General features: G+C 38.2%; 2 protein-coding genes across 12 annotated transcripts in view; both read left to right on the top strand.

The window, feature by feature from the left end:
- PPIP5K2 (diphosphoinositol pentakisphosphate kinase 2) overlaps positions 1 to 14,652 on the top strand; it is a 49,162-nt gene extending 34,510 nt beyond the window's left edge. For 4 of the 9 annotated variants that reach the window (XM_057414792.1, XM_057414793.1, XM_057414794.1 and 1 more), the window contains 8 exons: positions 288 to 461; positions 2,807 to 2,980; positions 4,212 to 4,284; positions 6,281 to 6,400; positions 7,266 to 7,328; positions 11,201 to 11,332; positions 12,701 to 12,829; positions 13,543 to 14,652. In XM_057414792.1, coding sequence (XP_057270775.1) covers positions 288 to 461; positions 2,807 to 2,980; positions 4,212 to 4,284; positions 6,281 to 6,400; positions 7,266 to 7,328; positions 11,201 to 11,332; positions 12,701 to 12,829; positions 13,543 to 13,646 — 969 coding nt within the window. In that variant the 3' untranslated portion in view covers positions 13,647 to 14,652. The remainder of the gene's footprint in view (positions 1 to 287; positions 462 to 2,806; positions 2,981 to 4,211; positions 4,285 to 6,280; positions 6,401 to 7,265; positions 7,329 to 11,200; positions 11,333 to 12,700; positions 12,830 to 13,542) is intronic. The other 5 variants (XM_057414796.1, XM_057414795.1, XM_057414798.1 and 2 more) reach the window with 5 other exon arrangements.
- Positions 14,653 to 20,858: 6,206 nt separating this feature from the next.
- Positions 20,859 to 25,258, top strand: MACIR (macrophage immunometabolism regulator). 3 transcript variants are annotated; one of them, XM_057414815.1, is made up of 2 exons: positions 20,859 to 20,877; positions 24,306 to 25,258. In XM_057414815.1, exon 2 carries the CDS (start codon positions 24,327 to 24,329, stop codon positions 24,948 to 24,950), a length of 624 nt encoding a protein of 207 aa, XP_057270798.1. In that variant the 5' UTR covers positions 20,859 to 20,877; positions 24,306 to 24,326; the 3' UTR covers positions 24,951 to 25,258. The 3 variants fall into 3 exon arrangements, with proteins under 3 accessions (XP_057270798.1, XP_057270796.1, XP_057270797.1); XM_057414813.1 differs by lacking the exon at positions 20,859 to 20,877 and adding an exon at positions 21,235 to 21,286; XM_057414814.1 differs by lacking the exon at positions 20,859 to 20,877 and adding an exon at positions 23,307 to 23,361 and having other exon boundaries at positions 24,309 to 25,258.
- The last annotated feature ends 377 nt before the right edge of the window (positions 25,259 to 25,635 follow it).

Raw genomic sequence — 25,635 nt, 5'->3', positions numbered from 1 at the left:
CCTGGAATTCTTCATTTTATTACTAGGCCAACAGAATGTTGGAGTAAAATATGTTGTCTGAACGGTGAGGTTAATTAGGGCCACACTATCATAGGTAGTGGCTGGTTAGGAGCAAATACAGATTATTAAAGTCTAGAACAATTTGTTCAATAGTAAATAATTTGCAACCTGTATTTTTTAAATCTGCTTGCTTTACGTTTATGCAGAAGATTAATTTAACAGCCACTTGTGTCTACATGTTGCAAATTGTACAACTAAATTGAAAATTATTTCTATATTGGTTGTAGAATGAAGGCTTGAAGAAAACCTCTCATAAAAACGATAGCGATGAGGAGGTACATGCTCCTAAAAGAGATGAAGTAGATCGGTCAGTCATGATGTTCAAGCCAATGGTATCAGACCCCATTCACATACACAGAAAGTCACCCCTTCCAAGATCCAGGAAGATTGGTTCTGTTGAAGTAAGTGTTTATGTTCCAGATAATATCTTTCACAGAAATTAACTTTTGCTTATTTTTAACAGTGCAAAACCAAATGTAGTTCTGATTTTGATTACACAGAACCAGTATTATGTTTTGTCTCACAAAAGGGTTGCTCTTATTCTAAGGGAAATCCTCCATGGCAGTAATTTTTATGACAGATTTTTTAAAATAAATTACTGGTTTGCAGTAAGATTTATTCCCTTTTTTTTCTTTTTAAGCCATTTTAGAAGATTTGGCATGTGAAAAAGAAGACTTGTCAGTCTACATCTTCAGACTAACATACATTGCTTTTGTATTCATCCCAAGGCAGCTGCTATTAGGAATTAAGCAAAATTTCAGGCTGATCATGCTGAAAGGGAAATCAAAGGGATTGGGGGTGGTAGGGGAGGTGCAGGAGGTGAGACATGTTGTGTGTTGTATTTGTTTTCATGTGGGGTGAAAGTGACTCCACTTGTCAAGAATTTTAAGGTAAGATAATAAACTGGAAGGTGGTTGTTTATTTTTTTTTAAGTGGGTGGGGTTTGCGTGTTATAAATTCTTTAGATAACATCTTGAACAGTCTAAATTCCTGTCCTGAAGGCCATAACATCTAGATGTGCTTCACAGTTACGGCCTTAATGTCACAGAGGTGCAGGGACATATGGCAGTATCACCAGTGCCATTTCTACATTGAGCAGCAAAGCTTCACATGGTGCATAGTGGCACCTCTTTGATAATAATGCTAGAAGCAGACTAACAGTTTCTTATTACCTCATTCGCAGTTGCTTAAAACCATCAGAAATGAAAATTCATACCAAAAGCTTTTCCTTCCCTGTTTGTGTTGGGAATGGGCTCTTTGTATGCAATGAAAGCATTAGAAATTTGCAAGTAACTTGGTTATTGGTAATGTGGACAGAAAAAGATGCATGATTCCCTTCTGTAAGGATATATGTATAACTCACATGACTTCCATAAATTAACAGAGATAATAAATGTGAATGTCTTACATTTTCTATTTCCAAGTTTTATCATAAACAAATGCTCACAACATCAGTATCTTGGATTTTTAAAAGCTGTTTTCACTATGATCATGCAAACTCCCCTCCTCGTTACGAGTTCACATACACACAACTTAATAGTCTGTAACTTCAAGCTTTTAACCATTTTTATAAATTATATAAAAGTTAATTTCAGAAGGTGCTAATAACATAAACTGCTAAATTTTGACTACTCAGATAATACATGTTCAGATGGAATATGTTTCAGCATTCAATGCTTGTTTACTTGCCAGAAGAAAAGAGCAGATATAAATAAAAAACTAAGAAACTAGTTTTGAAAAAAAGTAAAACTGGAAGTTTCATCTGGCCTACTGAAATCTGCAAAACCTGTATTTGAAATATTTAAACCAAATGGTATTTTGAAGTGTTTAAAAAAAAGCCATTGCAGCTTCAACTGCCTTGAACCTTTTGGCTTGTTTTTGGTTTGTTTTGTTTTTTTACTACCAGACAATTCTCTCTTCACCTATGTCTGTTAATTTGAAAGGACACTGTCAGGTGTGAGATTGTATGGAAGTTTTCATCAGGGGTATAGTCAACAGTATTTACAGTAGGACTGCAGCTGGGGTTGATTCATGAAAACAGACCACAGTTGTAACAGAAAAACAAGAGTAAGGCTCGTTCAGCATTGGAAATTGAATTCTGTATTGCTATAATGTTGATTGCTAACAACACATAGTGACGTAGGGCATGGGGGACTCAGCCTGACAATGTCCTCCCTTGGAGTTTCAACAGGCATCCACCATCAGATAATTTTTAGGGCTCTTTTAATGTTGGAAAACTACTAGTCAGGTTGGCACTGCTACTAGTGGGTCAGCTGTAGAGTCTCAGAGGCAATGCTGAAAATCAAAATCTCCTAGATAAGGTTATAGATTAAAAATGAAAACTATTAAATAATAAATAGGAAAGTTTAATGTACCTAGAAGGGGGGGAATACTGTTAAACACTATGTCAAGGATAACAGATGTTCTGTTTCCAACGTGGGAAATTCTTAAAAGTCTGAATCACGTATTTATAACAGTTACTTTTCTCTCATATCTAATAATCAGTCTACCAGAAATTTGATATAAAGGTTGCATTAAAAGATATAATTGGATGAAAATGCATAAGTAGAACTGATAGCTTCCTAATACTGTAATAGTACTCTTCCCTATTCGCTGTTTAATAGTTTTCAAAGCAGTATATAAAAGGGTGCAAGCAAATTGTTTTTTTTTTCTTTTCTGTTCATTTGGCTCTGTTGAATCTAACTTTGCATGCTTTGCTGTTTTTTGCCCCCTTTCTCACTTCCAGGAAGAGAGCCCCCTGAGTGTGTCTAGCCCAGAGTGTATTGGTACCTGGCTGCATTACACCAGTGGTGTGGGTACTGGGCGTCGAAGACGCAGATCAGGGGAACAAATCACTTCTTCCCCTGTCTCCCCTAAATCATTGGCTTTCACATCCAGTATTTTTGGCTCATGGCAACAGGTTTTTAAACTTTACTTCATTAAACATTATTATGTTTAACAAGCAACAACCAACTGTCTTTAAGGACATCTAATCCCTTGTTATGGATTACGTTTGAAGCAAATTCTTCCACTTCTTAAAATTACTTTCTGAGAATGTTTGGGGGAAAAAGAGCAAGTGCATGTTTTTCCACTGAATGTGTCACACGTTTTCCTAAAAATTTGGTTTCTTTATAGGAATGGCAAATGTTACCACAGTAAAAAAAGTCTTAGTCTACTGCCTAATGAAACGGATTTCTGCTTTGGTTTAGTTGTCCTTTAAGACTTTAAAAACAGCATTGCTTAATTTGGTGGTAGGTAAATTGAAAATAATTTTTTTTAATAATTGCAACCAATACCATTTAAAATACTTTGGTACATCATGTTGCTATTCAAAACTTGTTTTGCATATATCATATTTTCAGTGGCCTGGTATTAACTATTGCAGGGAAAAAAACTGTAGCACTAATAATTCTTGCCATCTGTATCCGGAGGTATCTGAAACTCCCAATGCAGTACATCATCCATTGACTTGAACAATATTTTGAAGATCTTTTTTCTAAATGCCTGGGTGGGAAAGGCAGGAAAATGAGAAACTTCAATGTTTTTGAAGTATCAGTGAAGATCTAAAGTTTAGTATGTCAATGTATTGTTTACGTGTATGCAGTGGATGGTGTTCTGTAAAACATATCCTTTTTCTTTGGAAAATTTCATAATTTCTTTTTATTGTGGAAAATTCTAAAATTATTTACAAAGGAAAAGTTTGTATCAGTAAAGGCTGTGGGCGTCTGAAGATTACACTGATTGAGCCCATGCATGGATCAGTGATTGTATGGTGTCCTCAATGGCTTGTCTGTCTTTCTTTCCCTCCCCTCCTTTTTTCAATACAGGCGCAGTTTAGGAGAGTGCTTTTGGTAAAATGAAATAAAACGTCTCAAATGTCTGTTCTCATATTGGTTTTGGTCTGTGTCCTTTCCTCATTCTGAATGCTTGCTTTGCACCACTTCATTGCAAGGAACTCATGTGAAATGGACTCCCTTCAGAAGGGGACATTGCATGATCCTTCATGTTTCCTTTACATATTTTTACTAATACTTATCATACAGCTTATTAACACTTCACTTGTCTGTCTGAAACAGGCTGCTGTATCAAGTTAAATGGATATTTCATACTGCTGTTCTACTTTCCCTTATTTTCCTGTTTTTTATGCGCAGGTCTTATCAGAAAGCAGTAGTAACTTGCGAACACCAAGAACTATTCTGGAACAAAAGCGAGAGAGTGGTCTAGGTATGTGCCTACAATTGAAGTTTGTTCGGTATTAGCAGCTTTTCATCTGCCTGTTGTTCTGTACAGTTGTACATTCTTTGAACAGCATTTTTGTTAACAGGACCTAATAGTATTTGTTATATGCTGAGTGTCTGCCTATGAACTGGACTTTTTTTCCTGCAGCAAGTTTTTTATAAAAAATTATAACTGAAAAGAGCAAATTGATTGATACTGTTCACACTGCTGACTGTACTACTCGCAACAGATACACAGGATAATTTTGGGGGTTTTGCAAGAATCTTTTGGATAGAAATGGCCTGCACTGGAAGCAGTTAAAACACTTTTCTTGAACACTAATGTTTCCTACTGTGGGTAATTGATGGATTGAAGGTGTTTGATTCAGGGGAGGGGATGGGGAAGAAATGTCAAGGTTCTTGATAATATCGGGGCAGGGAGAGGGGCTAGGAGGGCGCATACATTTCCTCTCCTAAAATCAGTTTCTTCCTTTCAGCATAAGAATGAATCTTGCTATAAGTGAATTATTTGTTTAAAATTTTTTTAATTCAAGTGGTGATTTTCTCTTGCTTCTTTGAAATAGGCATATATATGACTCATGCAAAAATATGAAATCATGCACTACTGTAAATCAATACTGCATTTTTTTCTGCAAGTGTCTTTTAATGGGAAAAATGAAGTGTAGAAAAAGCATAAGCTATATACATAAACTTAGAAGTATTTTTTCATTTCTTTGTAAAGATCTGTATTTTTTGTACATCTAATCATTGTGATACTTTTCTCCCTATTATATTTTTCATGTAGATTTTCATTATATTTTTCACGTTCTCTGTTGTGTGCTTGCTACAATTAAACAACTTTTCTTTTGCCAATGTGTGACACAGTATGGCTTGTGGAAGTTGATGTATTTCTGTGCATAGATTAAGGTATACATTTGGTGTGGAAGGCTTTTGCCACAGACGAGGTGCCAGTTTATTTGGCTGTGATTGGTCACATGTGCTAGTAATGTTTCTCCTTGTTAAAAGTAGTGAAAGGAAGTATCACTGGGTAGATAGTTGGTTTTCAAAAAAAATCTGCTGCTAATTATTAAACTGTAAAAGATAAGTTCTGAGTGAAAAATGACTTCTTTCAACTAGCAGTAAAAGCTGAAGGAAAAAAGTTGCAACATTTTTTTCCATTTTGATCATCGTTTTAGGTAGATTTCATTTATGGCTGTTGACTGTAAAAGTTATTTTTATATTTCTGTCTATGTCCGTCAGTGATTTGTTAAAACTCCCATCCTAGTGGCAGGAATGTATGAGTTGTAACAAAAGTACTCTCACTTGCATGGAGATGTATGCAAGTCTTCATGGGAAAAGAAGTCAAGCTAAACATGATCAGCTTCTAGGTATTTTCAGTTTGCAGCATTGTCAGTGATGGCAGCTGAAATATGAATAGAGTATTTCCAAATTGGTTAACATTTTGCAGGGGGTAGAAGGGAAACATTTCCATATTAAGTCTGTGGAAATGCATAAGGACTTCATTGCAGCCTGTCATCTCGAAGGTTGATTTGGATGAATGCAATGAGCAGTATTTTTCCAGTTTATATTTGTTTCAGAACTGCAGCTCTTAAAACCACAACAACTTTCACATTATCATCATCATTATCATCATCATCTTGTTTATTCTTTTGTTGTTTTGGTTATTTTTTCAATTGATGCTAACTGGTAACTCTTCTTTACCAAAAGTGAAAACAGAACAAGAACTCACTTTGTTAAAGCCAGTCCTCTCTTTTTGCATATAGCAGAGAGTGCTGTGTCATGAGTAGAAGCACAATAAATTAAGATAGTTTCAGCCTACAAGTACCACTCTGACATTACAAGCATATTGTGAACCTGTCCAAGGCACTGCCAAAAAGCTGCCTTTTGTGTGGTAAGAGCCATATCCTTGCATGCTGCATGCATCCCCAATGTGAATGGACAAACACCTGGTTGTTGTATGTATTTTCTCTAACTCCCATCAGGGTCTCACTGTGCGGGCCTGTTTAGCACCTCAGTGCTCGGGGGTTCTTCAAGTGCACCTAACCTACAGGATTATGCTCGTACTCATCGTAAAAAGCTGACTTCTTCTGGCTTCATAGATGGTATGTGCACACTCTCGCACATGCACGCACAAACCCATGTGCCATATTGAACTTCTAAAGATTTTAATGGAATCCTAGAATCCTTTGCCTTAGTATTAATTGTATGAGTTTTTATTGCTTCTTTATTGCCCACAGCGTGCATATGTTTAACTTAATAGCATAGTTAATTCTTGTTTCTGCCTTGAATTAAACACTAGCCCACAGACTTGTAATGTGTGCCAGGAGATTTCAGCAAGTGCATTTTTTCATTTAGTAAACTAAAATTTTGGGGTTTAAATTCTTATTTTAAACTTTGGTTTCTATGATTACTTATTGATCTCGAAATGAAATTACTTGGAGCATATGCAAGGAATGAAAGAAATGATAAGTTAAATACTGATGGTGAAAATTTTAGGATTCCTGATCTTTTTTTTCTGGTGGGGTTTGGATTGCAGAGGAGCAGGAGATTTTCAGTTTTGGATAATCTGGGGTAGAAAAGAAATTCTCATTAGATTTCAGAATGTAAAGATGCCAAAGTAGACCTTTAAAAGTCTGAGGTGAAACAGTATTCCAGTATTCATGCTGTTTTCCCCGCAATTCACTACTCAGTGTTCGACTTTAACCTTGATATAACCTTGTATGCCAGAATCACCAGCTCATTCTGCTTGTTTTCATACACTTCATTACACATCTTGTAGTTGCCAACAATCCAAATTTTCTTCTTTTTAACATCTTTTTAGATTTTAGCCCTTTTCCTTGGTCCTTTCTGCATGCCACTCAGTTCTAATACCTTCTCATCTTTTTTTCTTCTTCCTTTCCTTTTTTTGAAATCTCCCTCTTTTGGTAGCTGTTACAAATTTCAGGTACCTGTTTTTCTCTTTCTCAGACACCACACGCGGTTCTGCTGTTAAAAGGTTTTCTATCTCATTTGCTCGACACCCAACCAATGGTACGTTTTGCTTTTATTTTAAAAACAAAAAAAATCAAAAGTTTCCTTGCTTCATCCCTTCTACTTTTATTTCAAATATGGGGTGTACAGTATCATCCAGCTGTCTGTTTTTCCTAACTTCCAGCACAACTCCAAATATATTTGTAATCATTAGCTACCCTAAATCCCTTCTTTACCATTCATTAGTATAAATACATCAAAAATCATTCCTTAAAAAAATCATTGAAAAAACTGAAGAGCTGCTGTTAATCATGATCTCTGTAATTATTCCCCCCAATTTCTTGTGTGATCAGACTATATGGTACAAGATAAAAACAGGATTAAACTTGATCTTTATTGGGCATACACTTCTTGATAGCTGTTGCTTCTTTGTCTTTCTCCCACTGAGCTGTTTCCCTGAGTCTCCTGATTCTAAAGTAAATCACTGAATTGGCAACTGGAGTTTTGGCATCACTTCAAGAAGATAGTAATAAATTAAAAAGCTAAAGCAGAAGCTCTGGTTCCATTCCTGCTAAATTGCTGTATTTATCATCAATCAAAAATTTACTTTACCTTGTCATACTTCTCTGCTCATCAGATGTACAAATTATTTAAGCACTAAAAATCACAGCAACAGAGCTGCCTCTTGTTTACATTGACCTCTTGTGCTTCAAGAGTGAGAGTCAACTTCTCTTCAGTCTACCATAGTTACAAATAGAAGTCTGATTGAACATGTAGGACAGAGGTATGTCTTTCTCTTCCTCAGCAAAATATTTCATGCCTATCTTTCTATGCAATTAAATAGGCTCATTCATGAAAACTAGACTCTGTCTTCAGCATCCACCAGATCTTAATGTAGCTTTTCCAGATTTCTTTATGGCAGTTTTAATGTGTGCATGACTGCGGGCTGACTACAGTGTTAGTGGTATTACTGAAACTGTGGTGGAAATCATCAGTATTTTCATGTTAGATTAAAAATACATTCTTTTAGAAGCAAAATTTAAAAAAAAGACACTGGGTTTTTGTTTGGCTTTACAGAGAGGCATAGTAGTCCTTTTATTAAGTTCATTTGCAATTTACAGTGACTTTTTGCACTGCAGTGTTTCTTGAAGGGAAACTGCTATGGTAACGCTGAATTAATACAGTTAAGACTATGTTTGATCTAAAAGGCCAGTTCTAGTATCCTATTTCCAATAAGAAAGATGGGAATCCATTTTTTATTTTTAGACTCAAACCATTTGAGTTCAATAGTATTTCCAAAACATCCGAAAGTCAGAAAGTAAGAACTACATTTGAGTATCCGTGTCTAGTAAAGATTACTTTCTGTTCCATTAAGCACTGTTTGTGACTGCATTCTTTAAAAAAAGGATCTAAATTGCTTGTAATGAATGCATTGATTATTCTGATGAGTTTAATACAGTAGTTCTACCACTCATCTTTTACAAGATTAATGCATGCTGTGTAAGCTCCCATGAAACCTAATTATATTGCAGGTTTCAAAGAGTTATTATTAACATAAAAACATATTCATGTTGTTTTGTCTGTCCTCTGGATTATCATTTTTGTTCTCCTTATCCCTTTCACTCCATTTTTTCTTATTTCTGTGTTATTATCACACCCTCTTAACTCATTTCAGACTACTTCCCTCATCTTTAGTTCAAGGAACATGATGAAACAAGTATCTTCTGACAGTGCTTTACCTTATTTTCTGGGCCTCTGTGCAGAACACCCACACCTCTTTAGGTGCTGGTCCCTTTCCTCTGTGGAATTTCTAGGCTCCAGTGGTATGTCTCTATAGCTTTTAAATGTAAGATAGCAGGGTGGCTTTTTGAGATGCTGCGTTAACCCTTTCATTGTCTTGCCTTTTGACAGGAACAATGCTTTAAGAATAAACACAGCCAAAGCTCAAAGGCTGTTACTTTACAGGAAATTGCTTTTTTAAAGGGATACTGTCAGGCAGCTCATCATTGAAATTCAAATTTATTTCTCATACATGATCATAAAATATTTATCTTAAAATATTCAAATAAAACATCACAGGTAGATTTCCAGGGTATCTTTTAAGTCGTATCATTTAGATGTGAAGATACAAACATGCTGGTATTTTGCTGCTGCTGCTGTCTGATAGCAGAATTGGAATTGTCAAAATTGAATGAAAACCCGTGGAGGGGAAATTCCAGAAAGAAGAAAATTCTCCCCCCCCATCCCTTCTTTTTTCTTAAAGGGCATAGGTGCATTTTGAAATTTCCAGTTTTCTGTAATCCTGCACTATAAGAGTAATAGTTATTAAAAAGCTAATCTGACATTATCCCACTACGTTCTTTGCAAAATCGAAGAAATAACTTCCCATTCAAATGATAGGGACTTCTCTATAAGGGTAAAGAGAAATCTTGCATTTTACTATAATGCAAAGAAAGGGTTTGCGTTTTGCATGCATGCTTACTTATTTAGGATATCAATATGTATGCCAAACATCTTAGTGCTTACACTGAAGCTTAGCTACTGCCTTTATAGAAAAACAGAAATTAAGTTTATGGTGGTGTTTCTTTTGTACATGAAAACAAGCTTCCATGAAATGCAACTTTTTATTTGTAATACAAGTGAACCTCTCATAACTACACTTCAGTTGATTTTATATTTAAAGTGACTGTCCCTCACATTTGAGTATGGCCAGTGTGGATCCAAATATAAATACAGACATTTGGGGGTTGAAATTTTGTTGAGTTACTCCTCTGTGGAAAGCATAAATGGGAAGTGAATGAGGAATACTTGTTATCACAAGAATATTGATGCTTATAATTTTAGGGAGGGAACAGTTCACAGTTGTAATGCTATCTCTAATAAATGTGCTTTAAACTGAAATTCTAAATATTATTTCATTCACAATTGTTTCTTCATTTAAATATCTTAAAAGAAATGTGGCAACTGTAAATTTACAATGCTGAATTGCAAATCTGTAATGTTACAGCTGTATGTTGAAAACACTAATGGGCATATTTTTCTGTTCTGAAATGCAGTTGAATGAAGAGTTATTCATTGAGTTATCAAACTTGCATCACTTTAAAGAACTTCAGCGTTTTTTTCTGAAATGTTTAAATACTTTTTTAGTATGTTAGCAATATGGATATGCATGGTTGTTGTATGATGAGTACTAATTTAGAAAAGTGAAGTCCAATAAGTTTTTAGATTTTAGGTTGCTATACTTACCTGTTCTAATATATGAAACTTCTAGTCCTTTAAGTACTGTTTTTAAATGGATAAAGGTAGGTGTAAATCTGTCTTACAAAGTTAAAACATGTAACATCAAGGTATAGAAGTGCTAACAGTGGTTTTCCTTTGATACTGAAGGCAACAGTTTGTTTTCACAGAATACTGAAGATGATAGAACGTGAATTCTACAAATTCATTTTTTGGAAGTTGTAGCATTTTTAGCTCTTTTCTGCTAACAGTTGACAACACAGCCATCCTATTTTACTTGCATGGATGAGTTACCTATTTAGTGCTGTGCCAGATATGAGAATGAGTGCAAGAATTACTACCATTTCCTGCGTATTCTTTTCTTACTAATTTACTAAGTCCGTCTTAGAGGAAGGTTACCTTTTTTGAACTGATTTGGGAGAGGAGCACAGTTGTAATGTTTGGAGACACTTCGTGTGTACATGAGATTTGTATCCCACTTTATGTTACATGGTAGCTTTATTTTAGTATGTCCTGGAAACTGGCACATCTTGTTCCAACTCCTATAATTTAGTGTCCATGATTTCAAGAGTACTGTGTCTGCATGTGCTGATTTAAAATAAGTACTTTTTATTGTACATTGATACTTGCCTGTGCAGTAGCTTAAATTGTGTCTTATGTTTGGAAATCCGTTTTTTTTATTATATTTCCTTCAGGCTTTGAATTGTATTCCATGGTGCCTTCTATTTGCCCTTTGGAAACCCTACACAACTCCTTGTCTCTGAAGCAGGTGGATGAATTTCTTGCCTCTGTTGCTGCTCCATCAAGGGAAAATCTACAGGAGACATGTACTGATTTTAGTTTGTAATTATGTTCCTTTTAAACTGTTAAATATTGCTTAATCTTTCCAGTATCTTACAGCTAACAAGTAAACTAAGAATACTGCTTTAAAAAATAAAATATGTGCATAAACCATAATTTTAATTTTTTGTGGCCTGGATAGTGTTATAATTAATTAATGTCTCTGTTGACTGGGATAGTAAAATAAGGGTTTAATGAAATCATAATTGGTTTATTTCCTCATATTAAGACTTTCTCTGTACTGTCCACCCTGTTAGCTGCATTGCAGTAATGCTTCTTAGTGAGAATACAGTATTTCCTGCTTTATACTGTACCATTGTAGTGTCACTAACCTCAGCAGAGTAGTGTTGCCTTTTACAAGCCTTTTACATCCTAAAACTGTTATTTCCTGTTTCTTGGAATATTAGACGGGGTTTCACCTTGTGATGTGCACCTTGCAGTCACTTAGTTTCTTAGTAGTTTGTGCTGTATGGTTAATGTTTAAGTGATACTGAAATTAAAGGCAAACTGAGTTCTACCCATGTGCATGTCTGGGAAGATGACTTTCCACTGTGAATTTTGATCAGAAAATTTGTACTTGATAGTTTTGATAAAAAGGTTATCTGTCTAGATGTTAGAGGTTTTGTTTTTTCTGTTACTTTAGTTTTATACATCTTAGATTTTAATCAGGCCTCCTATTTCTGAGAAGACAGGTAAGCAATTTAAGAAAACTGATGTTAAAGAAACCAGGGAGGCCTACAGGTATTTTGAAGTTTAAATTTAAAATGCTTTGTTACACTTGTTAGGAAGCTTGTGTCTCTTCCAAGCGGTTGAGAGCACAAGACAAAAAAAATACTTCATTCCTCTGCGGTGGTTTGGTTGTCACCTTTCTACAAAGGAGTGGTTGGAAATTAGACCTGATAGAATTGAGGCCATAAGTGCTCTGCTCTCCTTCTTCTTTCCTATAACATTTGGAAGTTCACTGGAGACTAATGTATTGTATACACTTTTCAAAGGCATTTTGGACTTAAATGCCAGTTTAGTCCAAATGCCTATTCCTGTGCAGCCCTCAACATATGAGAAGTAGCACTAGTGATTTTGCCAGCTGTACTGAAATTCAGCTTAGCTGCCTTACCAGCATGAATTTCTTGTGTCACTTTATGAGCTAAAATGGAGATAGTTAGATTTGTCTTTCATGCTGTGAAGTTCTGACCCTAGAGTCAAAAATTGGTGGCTGAGCTGCAGGGTGTGTAACTGTAGCGTCTGTATGGGTGGACAGATAACAGTTCTGTGGCTGCTATCTTAAACATTTTGCTCAGGTGAGAATATTTTCATTATTAATGATGTGTATCTTTTTTTTTTTTTTCACTTTTCAGCTTCTCCAACTTACATGATTCCAGTTTCAGGAAGAAAAATTCCTTTAAATACATACACCCCTGCAAAAATTCAACCAACACCACTTGAAACTGTGCCTGAAAGGCAAGCAGTAGAGAAACTGACCTTATGTAAGTAACTTCTGTCAGAGGCACAGTGGTCTAACTTGATTAAATTATTTCCAGCAGTAGGATTCTTTCATATATATATATATATATATATATTACATAATTTCTTAGGGCAGATATTTCTTAAAATTCTGTGTATATGTAAATGGGATCACTTTACGGGTCACAGAGAACTTAACAGTGTTGCACAATTAGTTGTAGTAGTAAAACTGCGTTAATAGTTACTTTCTTTTATCCTCCGAGGTATCTGGGAGAATTTCTGTGGCCTGAAAATGGATGGCTTTTTGTTTTGTTTTGAAGTACAACAGTATTTCCAGCTGTCTCCAAGTGAATCAAGAACAGGAAATTTGTTTAAATTCCTGAATTTCCAAGATGTTTTCTGGGCATTTACCATAGAGCTCTATAAGCAGGTTCTGATTAAAGCTGCCAATAACGTAATGATGTATTCAATCACTTGTGTATATATATATACAATCACTTGTATATATATTAAATATGAATATACTAGTGGCAGGCTACACTGTCTGCTTTTGGAAGCTTGTGCTGGCCAGTGGGCCTCTAGAACAAAATCCAATTGCATGTCTGGTTCATTAGATACATTGTGGCTTTGTGTATGTTCCTCTGTTAGGTAACTTCTACTTTTCTTGGGTTTGATGCTTTTCAGCATGGGTATTCTTAGGTGTAAAACCTAACTCTTTTCTTCTTTATCTGTACAGCTTCCTCTGGATCTTCTGTTCATGTACCTAATGTTAAGCTAACTCTTGAAGAGACCTCGCTAGATCTGGAACTTAGTTGTGAAACTCTTTTTGAGAAGAAATGATGTTGATAAGACAAAACTGGAACCATCTTTTTAAACAATTTAGTGTGAGTTCAACTAAATTACTGAGATTTAAAAAGCTAGTCATGTCTGTAGTTCAAAGTGCACCTAAGAAGCTATACATGGTTAACTAGTGTGCACACTACATATTTAGGTCAAATGTCTTTTCTCATTTTTCAAAACATTTCAAGAATGTTTATTTATCAGTTTGAACTTCACACCTTTACTGGAAATGCTGCACATGAACATTCTCAGTGTCTTCAGATATTTACTGTAAACCTGTACAATACCAATGCAGTGGTATGTGTTACAGTGGCTCTGTTGATGTCACGGTAATAAAGGCATTGCCTGTTATCATTATAAACTTCTATTTTCAGGAGTTTATAATCTCCCTGTTGAGTTTCTTTTGTGGACTGAAATGTAACACACATCTTTGCTAGAAGCTTTTTTTTATTTGTGTTTCCAAAGAGATCTGTTTTGTCTGGTTTTGAAGTCAAGCAGATGTTTTCTGCATTTTACTTATTTTATATCATATATGCTGCAATAATTAGGCATGATGGAGTGCGTTAATGCGTTGTCACTTTCCACTCTCCTTATTTTTATTCTGTGTTTACATCAGACCTGTAACGTTCAAATATACTTTCTCTTTTCTTGTTTAGTATACATGCTTGTACCTGTATATCATCCAGCAGATAAAACTGTCTTTTATATGTTTTTATCATGTCCTTCTGATGTTTACTAAAAAAGACAGTTTTATCTGCTTTGCCATGTCTTTCTGCAAAATACTGATTAAAAAGCAGGTTTTGTAAAAAGAGAAATGGTTACAGCTGGTCTTCTAGTAAGTTTATAATGAAAAATAGTAAATCTTCCATCTATGCTCTGTTATCATCCCTTCAGAGTAGAGAGAGACTATGGTGTAACAGACCTCAGTACTTACTGTTGCAAAATACTCAGGATTCCTCATGGCCTGGGGATTTTCATACTTCTGCCTTGCAATCTAGGTGGTTAACAACAGCTCCCATTTAAAAAAAAAAAAAATAAGAGCTGTGAGAAGCAGTAGTAAGTCAGCGGAACTTTGAGTTATTGCGTTATGTAATGATCCAGTCTGAGCAGATCTTGTTGTTATCCGTGGCATGAAAAAATACTGAATTATTATAATTATCCCAAATGTATGAAAATATTGTCCAGTTTTGTTAAGTTCAAGTGGCTGGTTATTAGTAATGGACGTAATAAACTGCAAGTTATATAATTCCTTTCACATGTAAGTTGCACAAGTTGTAGCTTCTGAGTAATATTTTTAAATAGGGCTCTTCCTCATTTCCAGAGCCAGTGCAATTCTTAATTACACTTACTTTGCCACAGGGCCTGTTTTTTCAGTGTTTACCACATGTGAAATGGATTCAGCAGACTAATTCTAAGAATGCTGGTTAAATACCAAAAATATGAAGGGTTTCACAGCTATATACTTAAAACATTTCATTTTCTGCAATGTAATTGTGTTATTGACAGTGTTGGTCTTACACACAACTGAATGTACACTTGTTTACCATTTTTAAGAAAATACTGTAAAAATTTAAGTATGCGTATCATTCCAGTCAACCAAAGCTGTGGCATAACTTTTTTTTCATGTGCTCCTAAATAAAACCAAAATCACTGGCAACTTCTCTCCATTTTGTTCTCTTTTAAGTTTATATGTGAAGTACAGGGTAGTTGACTCAGTCATCTCAGTGGAAAACAACTTGTAAATAAGGCATTAATATGCAAATATGCTAAATTCTGTTTGCAGTTCACACTGTAGAAAAATACGTTAAGAGATCAAAGTGTGTGTAAGTGGCATGAAATTTGGGCCTTTGAGGAGGTGTATGCACTAAATACGAGATAGAAGCTATTGTGGCAAAGACCTTACAAGAAGCTTGAAGTCTGCACTGATACAAAAAACACACTTCTAACATGTACTTGCCGTGGAAAAAAGAAAGAATGGATGAAAAAAATTGTCACTATTCCACATAATGTATGAATGTAATATGCTGAATCATAGATTCAAAGAATGGTTGGAGTTGGCAAGGGCTTGAAAAATTGCTTAGTTCCAATCCCCTGCCATGGGTGGGGAAAGAGCCTTGTAGTCCAAATTTCTAAAAGTTGCAAATTTTCATGTGATCTCCTACCAGTGGAAGAATCAAATTTCTGAAACAAAACTGAACTTGACTAGAAATTATTCTTTGTCTTCATCCAAGCTACACTGAGATCAGTGCATATTTTTCTATGATAAAGTTGCTGGAAAAGGGAAACAAACTTCTGTGTGGAAATTACTATGTCTCGTGGTGTATTCTCTTAAAAGAGCCTAATTTGGTGATAATTGCTCTGATCTAAAAGGGATTGTGTGTTTGACAGTGATAAATTCTTTGGTTTTAAACAAGTGATAAATGAGAAGTGAAAGAAAGGAAATTCTGATATTTTACATGAGTATCTCAAGATAGCCTAAAAGGGAGGTATTTTAGGCTATTTCGCCTGGATGCATGTTCTATCCAACATGTTCTTGAGAAATTCACTTCCTGTGCATCATTTTTGATCTATGTAACCTGATGTCCAGGTAGAATAGAAATACCATCAAAGCTATTTTCTCCACCAAACTTACAGATCTCCATTCTATTCAGTAAAAGGGACAAAAGTCATTGACAACAGGTGGTCAGAATCAGAGTTGGTACTACCTGAACATTTGCACAACACACAAAGCTCTAAAACCATCATCTTTTTCACATTTTTTCCTGTGCTTACTAACTCTATCTGGACACAGACTCAGCCTTGCTTAAGTAGCTGTAATTCCTACTGAAATCAGCTTAATTAGGCAAAAAGTGAATTTGGCCCAAAAAGAAAATTAAGGCATACTTTCTGCACTCACTAAAATAATTTTTTTAAACTTGCTATATAAAAAAATAAAGGTGGGATTTTAGTAAATGGTCTACTTCAGACATTTTGTTCAGGTTTTAAATAAATTTTCACTGTATTTTCTTTTAATTTAGCCAAATAGCTTCTAAAGATATCTTAAAAATTACTAAGCTATTTGGTTTGGGTGGCAAAAGTTGCTAAGGTGAATGGCAATTTATGTATTTTAACATAAAAATATTCCAGTCTTATTTTTTTTCTCAGTGTGAAAGTTATGCTACTACTTCACCCCATACACCCACCATATATCCATACAGGGCCATACATCCACCCCAATGCATACTTCATATTTTATTCTGAATGCAGTTATGGATTTGCAGTAAAATAGAGATTTACAGAATAATGGCTCTAATCCTTAATAAGGGATTAGATAATAACGGAAAAGAAACTGAGTATTTAATAAATCTTTTTTGTCTCATTAGGCTTTGGAATTAAATCCATGTGCGCAAAATGGAGGAATTAAATGCACTGAGTAAAGAATGTTTAAATTGCTCAGCTTTCAGCCCTTGTGATTTAATGACTTCATTAATGCTTTAAATTATCCTAGCAGTTTCCACTGTTCAAGCCTGGAATATATAAAACCAAGGAAAATAAGTCTTTTGATAAAATCTTGCTAAAGAAGAAAAAAAAAATCTGTGTATTTTAATATTATGTTTCCTAAAAATTGATCTATATTGTCATTCTAATGACTGTCATCAATGCAAGAACCTACTGATGAGTACAGCCATCATGAGATGTATTAACTTCATGTTCTGGTCAGGGTTATGATGCAGGGAAAATGTTCTGTAATGGTTTCTGTTTCTCTCTGTGTTGCAGCAACCCTAAAGTCTTAACCATACCCTAACTGGGGAAAACAAACTCCAAGCACTTCAAAGTACCTTTGTTAGGCATGTAACCTCTTGCATGACTTTAAAAGCACAGCGAAAAATAGTGAAATCCAGTAGTCAGTTTTGGGAAAATCTTGATGACATTACTTATTGCATGGAAAACATAAATGGTTTTAGGGAGATCTAGGCTTATTTTCAAATATTTGTTGTGGTGTCTGAATAGTATATTTGGGAAAAGTCTTCAGGATCTGCCTTTCTTTTGATGCATGGAAATTTAAGACAATTTTGCACCACATTAATTCTGTCAGTGCAATAAATGTTATTACAGTTTATTAAATGCTGTTATTACAGTTCATTAAATTTAAGTTACCTAATTTGTGAGTGGGAAATCACTAACCTGTAAACCATGTTTTAGTATGTTTTAACCGGTTACTTACCTAGAACACATTATATCCCCCCCCCAAGCATCTGTTACCTCCTGAAATTACTCACCACTGCTGCCTGTCCCTCCACTCCGTCAAGGTCAAGCTTGAAAATCCATCTCAGAGACTGACTGACAACTCAGTTAACAACAAGATGGAGAAGTTGTGGGGGGAAGATTCTCCACTTTCTGTACCAGGCCTACTAATTCAGTTCTTAAAACACTTTAATGAACTTGCAAAACCAATAACTCTCAAGGGCTTGCAGAGCTAAAGAGACTGTAGTTAAAATTCCTTAAACAACCCTTGTTCTTTGTTTCTGCTTGTTCTGGCTGAGAATCTCCAAGAAATGCAAATTCTGGGTGCATCTGGATGCACAGTGAGCAGCTAGTCTGGCTAGTGTGGGTGCATACTTAATACTGACACCCTTTACTGCAGGTCAGGACCAAGGTGACCTGCAGCCTTCTGGGGCACTAGGACCAGAGGGAGGCCAGAGCATGGTCTGTGTACAGAGGACATCTACACATTTCCAAGGAAGGTAATAAACTTTAGCTATATATTTAAGAATGAGTCTTTAAAGACTCGGGAACAAAAGCTGGCTCAACTCTACTGCAGGGGGATTAGAAATACCAGCTGTGTGGTTCAGCTCACAATAAACTATTCTTGAGAGAGGAAAAAACCAGGGGCTATGATGTTGCACTTTCTCTTCCTTTTTATTTTTACTTGCAGGAGGGAAGTTAGGCAATTGTTTGCAAAGTTCGGTGCAGTAATAGCACTTCTGCACAATCTTCAAGAAGCAAAATAAAACAGGGAAGTGATCTAACTGGTTGTTGGCAAAACCATTACTAAAGGTTTGTATCTAGTCAGTGTCCAAACTCTGTAGATGTGGAAATGCCACAGAGGATATGGATAGAGATAGATGGTATTTCAGTGAAGAGAAAGTCACCAAGAGATATTACTGTTACTTTCTTGTAGTTGCATGCAAAGTGAACAAACATGTGAGACTATTAAACCAGAGAGTATCAGATTGGGTGGAATGGTTGTTAAGACGATATTTGTGCCAACAAGGCTCACTGCCTGGCACTCCAGAAAGTCACCTCTGCACAGGGATCCAGAAAGACTTGAACTCTCAAGGCGCAGCTTTGAACACCAGGTTGGAAGAGACCTCAAGGATCATCTGGTCCAACCTTTATTGGCAAAACATAACCTAGATGAGATGTCCTAGCACCCTGTACAGCTGAATCTTAAAAGTATTCAATGCTGGGGAAACCACCAGTTCCCTGGAGAGACTATTCCAATGGATGGTTGTTCTCACTGTGAAAACGTTTCCTCTTATGTCCAGTTGGAATCTCCCCAGGATTAACTTGTGCCCATTACTCCTCATCTTTTCCACATGACTCCTTGTAAAAAGGGAGTCTCCATCCTCTTCGTAGCCAGCGTTTAAATACTGGACCATGGTAACAAGGTCTCCCCTGAGCCTTCTTTTCTCAAGACTGAACCTACCCAGTTCTCAGCCTTTCCTCATATAGCAGGCTTCCCAGTCCTTTAATCATCTTAGTGGCCCTTCTCTGGACCCCCTTCAGCCTATCCGCATCCCCGTACAGTGGGGACCAAAACTGAACACGGTATTCCAGGCACGGACTGACAAACGCCGAGTAGAGTGAGATAATGACTTCTTTATCTCTGATGCCCTTGTTCCCCAGAATCCTGTTGGCTTTCTTTGCTGCAGGTGCACACATTAACTCCCATTGAGCTTTTTGTCCACCAGGACCCCCATGTCCCTTTCTACAGAAATGAATCCCACCCAAGTAGGTCGCAGTCTGTGCTTCACTTCTGGATTATGTTTACCCATCTGCAAGATTCTACATTTGACCTTGTTGAACTTCATAAGGTTCGTGTCAGCTCACTATTCCAGCCTATCCAGCTCAACCTCCAGGTTGACTCTCCCTTCCAAAGTGCACACTTCCCCACTCACTTTGGTACCGTTGGGAAACTTCATCAGATTACAATTTGATCTCATCATCCAGATCACTTATGAAGATACTGAACAGTATTTGGTTCGATATCAACCCTTGGGGGACCCACCAGTAACAGGTTGCCCCTGGGGTATTGCTTGTCACCATTTCCCTCACCACCATACAGACCACTTGTCAACACCGTAATGTGTCAGTTTCTCTAGGAGGAGGCTGTGAGACACTGAATCAAAAACCCTGGACAAATTCAGGTAGACAATGTCCACCACTTGCTCCAGACACCTACAGTCTCCTGCCTCTTCCAGTGCAGCCCTGGCCCCAGCCAAGCACAGGAAAACACAGAGGTGTGTGGAGACACCAGGCCCCTGTCCTGCTCCTGGGGGTTAGACTAGATATTGGATATTACGTAGTTTGAGATGAGCTCTTAGGCAGCTCTTCCCTGTGAGGGTGCTGAGGCGCTGGCACAGGTTGCCCAGGAAGAGGAAGCTGTGGCTGCCCCATCCCTGGCAGTGTTCAAGGCCAGGTTGGATGGGGCTTGGAGCAACCGGTTCTAGTGGAAGGTGTCCCTGTCTGTGGCAGGGGATTGGAACTGGATGAGTTTTAAGGACCCATCCAGCCCAGACCATTCAACCATTCTGTGTTGATTCTACCGCCATAAGTTTGAAAGTATTACAAGAGAAATGAGGAAAACCCACAACATTCACAGAGCAGTGAACACCGACATCCCGAGCAATCCTAAACTCTGCTTCTGAGCCGTTCCCCTTACGGCCCTGGTCTGGTCTGCTCTGCTCCGCTCCGTCCCGTCCCGTCCCGTCCCGTCCCGTCCCGTCCCGTCCCGTCCCGTCCCGTCCCGACCCGACCGCCACCGCGGCCTCGGCCTCGGCCTCCTCCTCCCAGCCACCATCACGCGAGGGGCGGTCCCACCCGAGAGGGTCGGCCCTCGGAGAGGAGGGGTTGTCGCTGCCGTTGGGACGTGCCCCAGCCCAGCGCGTGGGCCGGGCCGGGCCGGGAAGGGAAGGAAAGGGAAGTGAAGGGCGGCACTAGGTGCTCTCCTGCTCCGTCCGCGCCGCAGGTAGGAGGCGGGGATGGCGCCTTGGGTCTGTCCGCGCCTCACGGAGCGGGCACCTGAACAGGGACGGCGGGTGCGTCCAGCGGTGCCCGTAGGGCAGGGTGGGGGAGAGCCGGGCCGGCCCTGGCTCCACGGTGGGAGCGGTGCGGCCGGCACCTTTAGCGGGGCCCGGGGTGGGGGTCACGGGGAGCAGCCCGACCCGGCCTTGCCGCGGGTGGCGGGGCCTCTCCTCGCCCCGCGTAGCGGTGCGGGGCCGTTCTCGACTGGGCTGCGAGTCCGCGGCCGCGGCAGGGCTCATGGGAAGGGGCTTCCCCCACGAGCGCAGCGCGGAGGCCCTGGCGCAGAGCTCCTTTCTACCCGCCTCGCGGGGCGCAGGGCCCCTTGGTCGGTAGCGGCTGAGGAGGCAGTGCGGGTAAGTTGACGGTGGTGGAGCTGTTCGGGCAGGGCCAGGAGGGACTCGGGGCGTTCGCGCTGGTACCCGCCCGCGGAAGGAAGCTAGTGGAATTGTCATGCGGGGCCTGCAGTGGGGCTGCTCAGGGGCGCTTGCCGTGCTAGCCGCTAGTAACGGTGCGCCGCTAGCAACTGGGTGCGCAGTCGTTCATAGCTCTCTCTTCAGTTACAGGTTATAATCACGAACAGTGGCCATGCCGTTCTTGGTACTCTGAGGCAAGTACTAAACGTGAATATGCTATTACTGCACTTGTCTGATGGTAACAAACTAGTGCCCAGCTTTGTAGGGGTGGCTTTGTATTTCTCTGTAATAAATCTTGCTTTTAGTGAAGGGTAAAGAGAAGCTGAAGGTTCTGTTTAAATGGAGATTGTAGTATGTATGATATACATTGACTGCATTAGTGTTACTGTCTTGAGTAAGATGCTTCCTAAGCTGCTTTGGTTTATTGGCAGGTGTGTTTTGCCAGTTTTGTCTCTGCATATTAAGGTAGTTGGGGAATGTATCTGAACAGCTGGGGTGCTGTTTTGAGTAGTTTACAGATGCATAGGAAAACAGTCTTGAGTCCTAACTTCTTTCTATGTAAGTTATGCATGCTGGTTTACATAGGGAATTTAGCTGGCCTAAGTGTGAGTCTGTATGTACCTATTTCAAAGGAAGTAGCCAATTATGTGCATTGGTAGGTATTTCCTATGAACATGATTCTGTCTTTCCTTGTTAGTGTGCTTACTAGAGTGGGGCAATAAGCCACTGCACATACTTGTATAGCTACATGTGGAAATGAATTGATGGCAGAAGCCTGAAGTTGCGCAGACTTCAGTGGGAGTGATGGAGGAGAGTCTGTGGTGTGGAAGAGCATTCAATGCTTGTGCCAGTCATTGGCCGACTTCTGACAGAGCTTGTCCTGAATACAGTAAGAGTCCTTAGAGCATTTCCAGGAGGAGTGTAGTGAAGACTGAACACTTGATGCCTTGTTTTACCACAGGGAGTAGAAGTGAGCAGCACTGATTCATCTTCCTGTTTCCCAGTCTATTCTTCATCCTTTTTCCTAGTCGCGTCCATTACTGAAAACTGCTCCTCCCACCACCCTGCTGCTGTTGGTGTATTTTGAACCATATTCTGCCTGACGTGGTGTGTTTGCACTCTTCCTCAAGGGAAAAAAATAAGACTTGTTAGAATAATGAAGACAGAAGAGGGTGATTCTCACACTGTCTTTGAAACAAAGGCAGTGGCAGCACAGTTGCTGAAATTAAGTTCTTGCATAACAGTGCTTACTTTGTAGTATGGCTTTCTTCATAATCTGCTCATTTTAGACCAGCCTTATGCTGTTGGCTTTGCCATGAGGCATGCATAATCACATGCAAATGCAGTATGTTATGGTAAAGTCACATGAACTGAGTATTCCAGAACAAAGTTTTCTGTTCTCACTAGTTGTAAATTTAACTCAGTTTTACTGTACCTGCATGTGCTGTTTGGCTTTTATTAATTTTTATTCTGTAGTTGTGTTACACTTAAACACTCATTTTAGTATTTAAGTATGGGAAGGAGCATTTGAGAAAGCAGCAGAGAACACAACTTTAATGCCATTATATGCATAACTCTTGTAAGTTTGACCGTCAGCAATGTGGATGGTGTTAGTGAATGAGACACTTTTCCTTCAAACACCCAAATACCTGCTGCCGATTGCATTGAGACAAAGAACTAGTCATTTAAAGTGCTTCAGTTAAAAAAGAAACCCAAAAAACTTAAGCTGCATTGATTATTTTTCCTGATATCTTGGAGTAGGTCTTTTTTTTAACCACTGTCTTTCTTTTAATAGCTGTCCTTAGTCAAAGGCTGAGTATAATTTTGTTATTATTTAGGTTAATAGTTTCAAAATAGTACCTGCAGAGCTGTCTTTTCAGACATGGCAGTATAGGATGCTACCAAGCATGTGTCCTATGGCAACCCCGCTCTACCTGTCTGTGTCAACCCTGCTCTATCTGTGATGATCCTGCTCCATGACAGCACTGCCCCATGACTCTTCTGTGATGTAGGCTGTGTCACTGAAATGGTGTAGATGATGCTGAAAACAAGAAAAGGAAAATAATTAAGCATTGTCTGTGTTCTGGCATCCACTGGTATATACTTGCTGATATAGTGACCTGACCTTTCCCATTTAGAGGTGGTAATATTTTGTGGCAGACAGTTGTATCTGTAAAGGCACAAGACAATGTATTTGGAAGAGTTGTGAGGAAGTACAAAGCTGTGAGGTCCTGGCAAAATAGTCTGTTTCCAAAAGAAATAGAAAACCATAGGATTCAGAAGACTGGTTATTCTTAAGATGTTTATAAGAATATTATGCTTTATTCATTAAACACTACCAGTATGCTGTTTCCTGTGTTAGAAATACATTAGAATAAAATAGTGTGCGTGCTTTTGGTTAATTGTGAATAAAAAAATAGGATGAGGGAAAGGGGAATTTGCTGATGACCTATAAGGACAGGTGTTGAACAGCCAGGATGCCATTTTTGGAATATAAAGCAAGCTTTCTTCACATCTGTAAGAGGTGAGCATCAGGTCTGGTCTGTGGTTGTGCCTGACTGAGGTAGTAGCTTTTAAACACATTTATTGAAAGCTCTTTTTACTGAAACTATTGTCAATAGCAAAAATACACAGTTGATTACACAGAAATTGCTATTATAGTGAGGGGCTATAAGGAATCGAGTGGGAAGAAGCTTCTTTTTTGGGTACAGTACTACTCGAGAACAATTTTAATGTTTGAGAATATCAGGAACATATTTATGGTTTCTTTTATTAAAACACCTAAGATAAAAAGCTGTTGTCAGTTTTGCCATCAACCTGTAGAACATAAAGCAAGGCTGGATAGAAAAGTATCAGTCATAACTTCTGGGTAATACAAAATCTCATTTCTGCAGTCCTCTCTCAAGTCCTTGTGTTGCATAAAAGCTCTATTTCTGATCAAGATCTGTTTTATTTTTAGGAGGATAGCATTGTGTTTAAAATGGAAGTTGACATAAGTGGAGAGTCCAGAACTACCATATCCACCCTTCCTGTGCCTCTTGCAGAAGTGAGTCCTGTGGGCAGGATGGAAGCAGAGAAGCCACGCTGTTCCAGTACCCCCTGCTCACCAATGCGACGGACAGTTGCGGGATATCAAATCCTGCACATGGATTCTAACTACCTGGTCGGCTTCACAACTGGAGAGGAGCTGCTAAAATTAGCCCAGAAGTGTACAGGAAGTGAAGAGAATAAAGGGGAATCTGGGCCAAACTTGCACTCCAAACAGCTTGATTCAGGACTTACACGTTCCTCCCGTTTGTACAAAACTAGAAGTAGGTACTATCAGCCATATGAGATCCCAGCAGTAAATGGAAGGAGGAGGAGAAGGATGCCGAGCTCAGGGGATAAATGCACTAAGGCTTTACCATATGAACCTTACAAGGCACTTCATGGTCCCCTGCCTCTTTGCCTTTTAAAAGGTAAATGGGCTCATTCGAAATCCCTGGACTACCTCAATTTAGACAAAATGAGCATTAAGGAACCTGCTGACACAGAAGTGCTACAATACCAGCTCCAACACCTCAACCTCAGAGGGGACCGTGTGTTTGCAAGAAATAGCACATGAGCTACCATCAACTTGAATTTAGAACCGATTTCTTGTTATTTCTGTTGCTGCAAAAATCCACTGTTGTACTGTGTACATGACTATCCACATTGTATGTGGTTGTATCAGCTAAATGTTATCAGAAAGTAATATATTTGAATAGAATCTTGGAAATGGCAATGTGTTAAAAATACGTGGAGGGAGAAATCTTTCCTAAGAAAGCAGCTTCTGATGCAAATTTGACTTCAACTGGTGGATATTTTCTTTGAACACCTTTTAACAAAAAAAAAAACACCACCTTTTGATTGTGGGGTTTGGGATTGGTTTGTTTTTTTTTTTTTTTAACAGTTTGAGCTGGTATTTCCAGTAATTTAACACTGAAAAAATGGTGATGTCTGCTTGGTTGTTGCTGATTTTGGCCTGATGTTAGAAACTGCTCTTGGAAAAGTGCTAAAGTTTAGGAGGTTTTTTGGTTTGACTTTCTGTTCCTGTATTCTACAGTAAAACATACGTATTTATTTTTTCTTTTCACATGGAGAGGAAAGTGAGCTTGGTTAAATAAGATCACTTCTGTTTAAGCAATTAAGTTCAAACATTTTCAGACTGCACTTACAATGGTGATGAGGGTGAGATTAACTCAGAGCAAACCTTTGCTACTTGAATCCTATTAAATGATTTTTATTTTTATTTTTTTTTGTTTCTGTGT

Source organism: Pezoporus wallicus, unplaced genomic scaffold (assembly GCF_028554395.1).
Source record: "Pezoporus wallicus isolate ANWC-B61680 ecotype Strahan unplaced genomic scaffold, APGP_CSIRO_Pwel_v1 contig_7673, whole genome shotgun sequence".
NCBI classification, from domain to species: domain Eukaryota; kingdom Metazoa; phylum Chordata; class Aves; order Psittaciformes; family Psittacidae; genus Pezoporus; species Pezoporus wallicus.
This window is presented reverse-complemented; position numbering and strand designations above follow the sequence as displayed.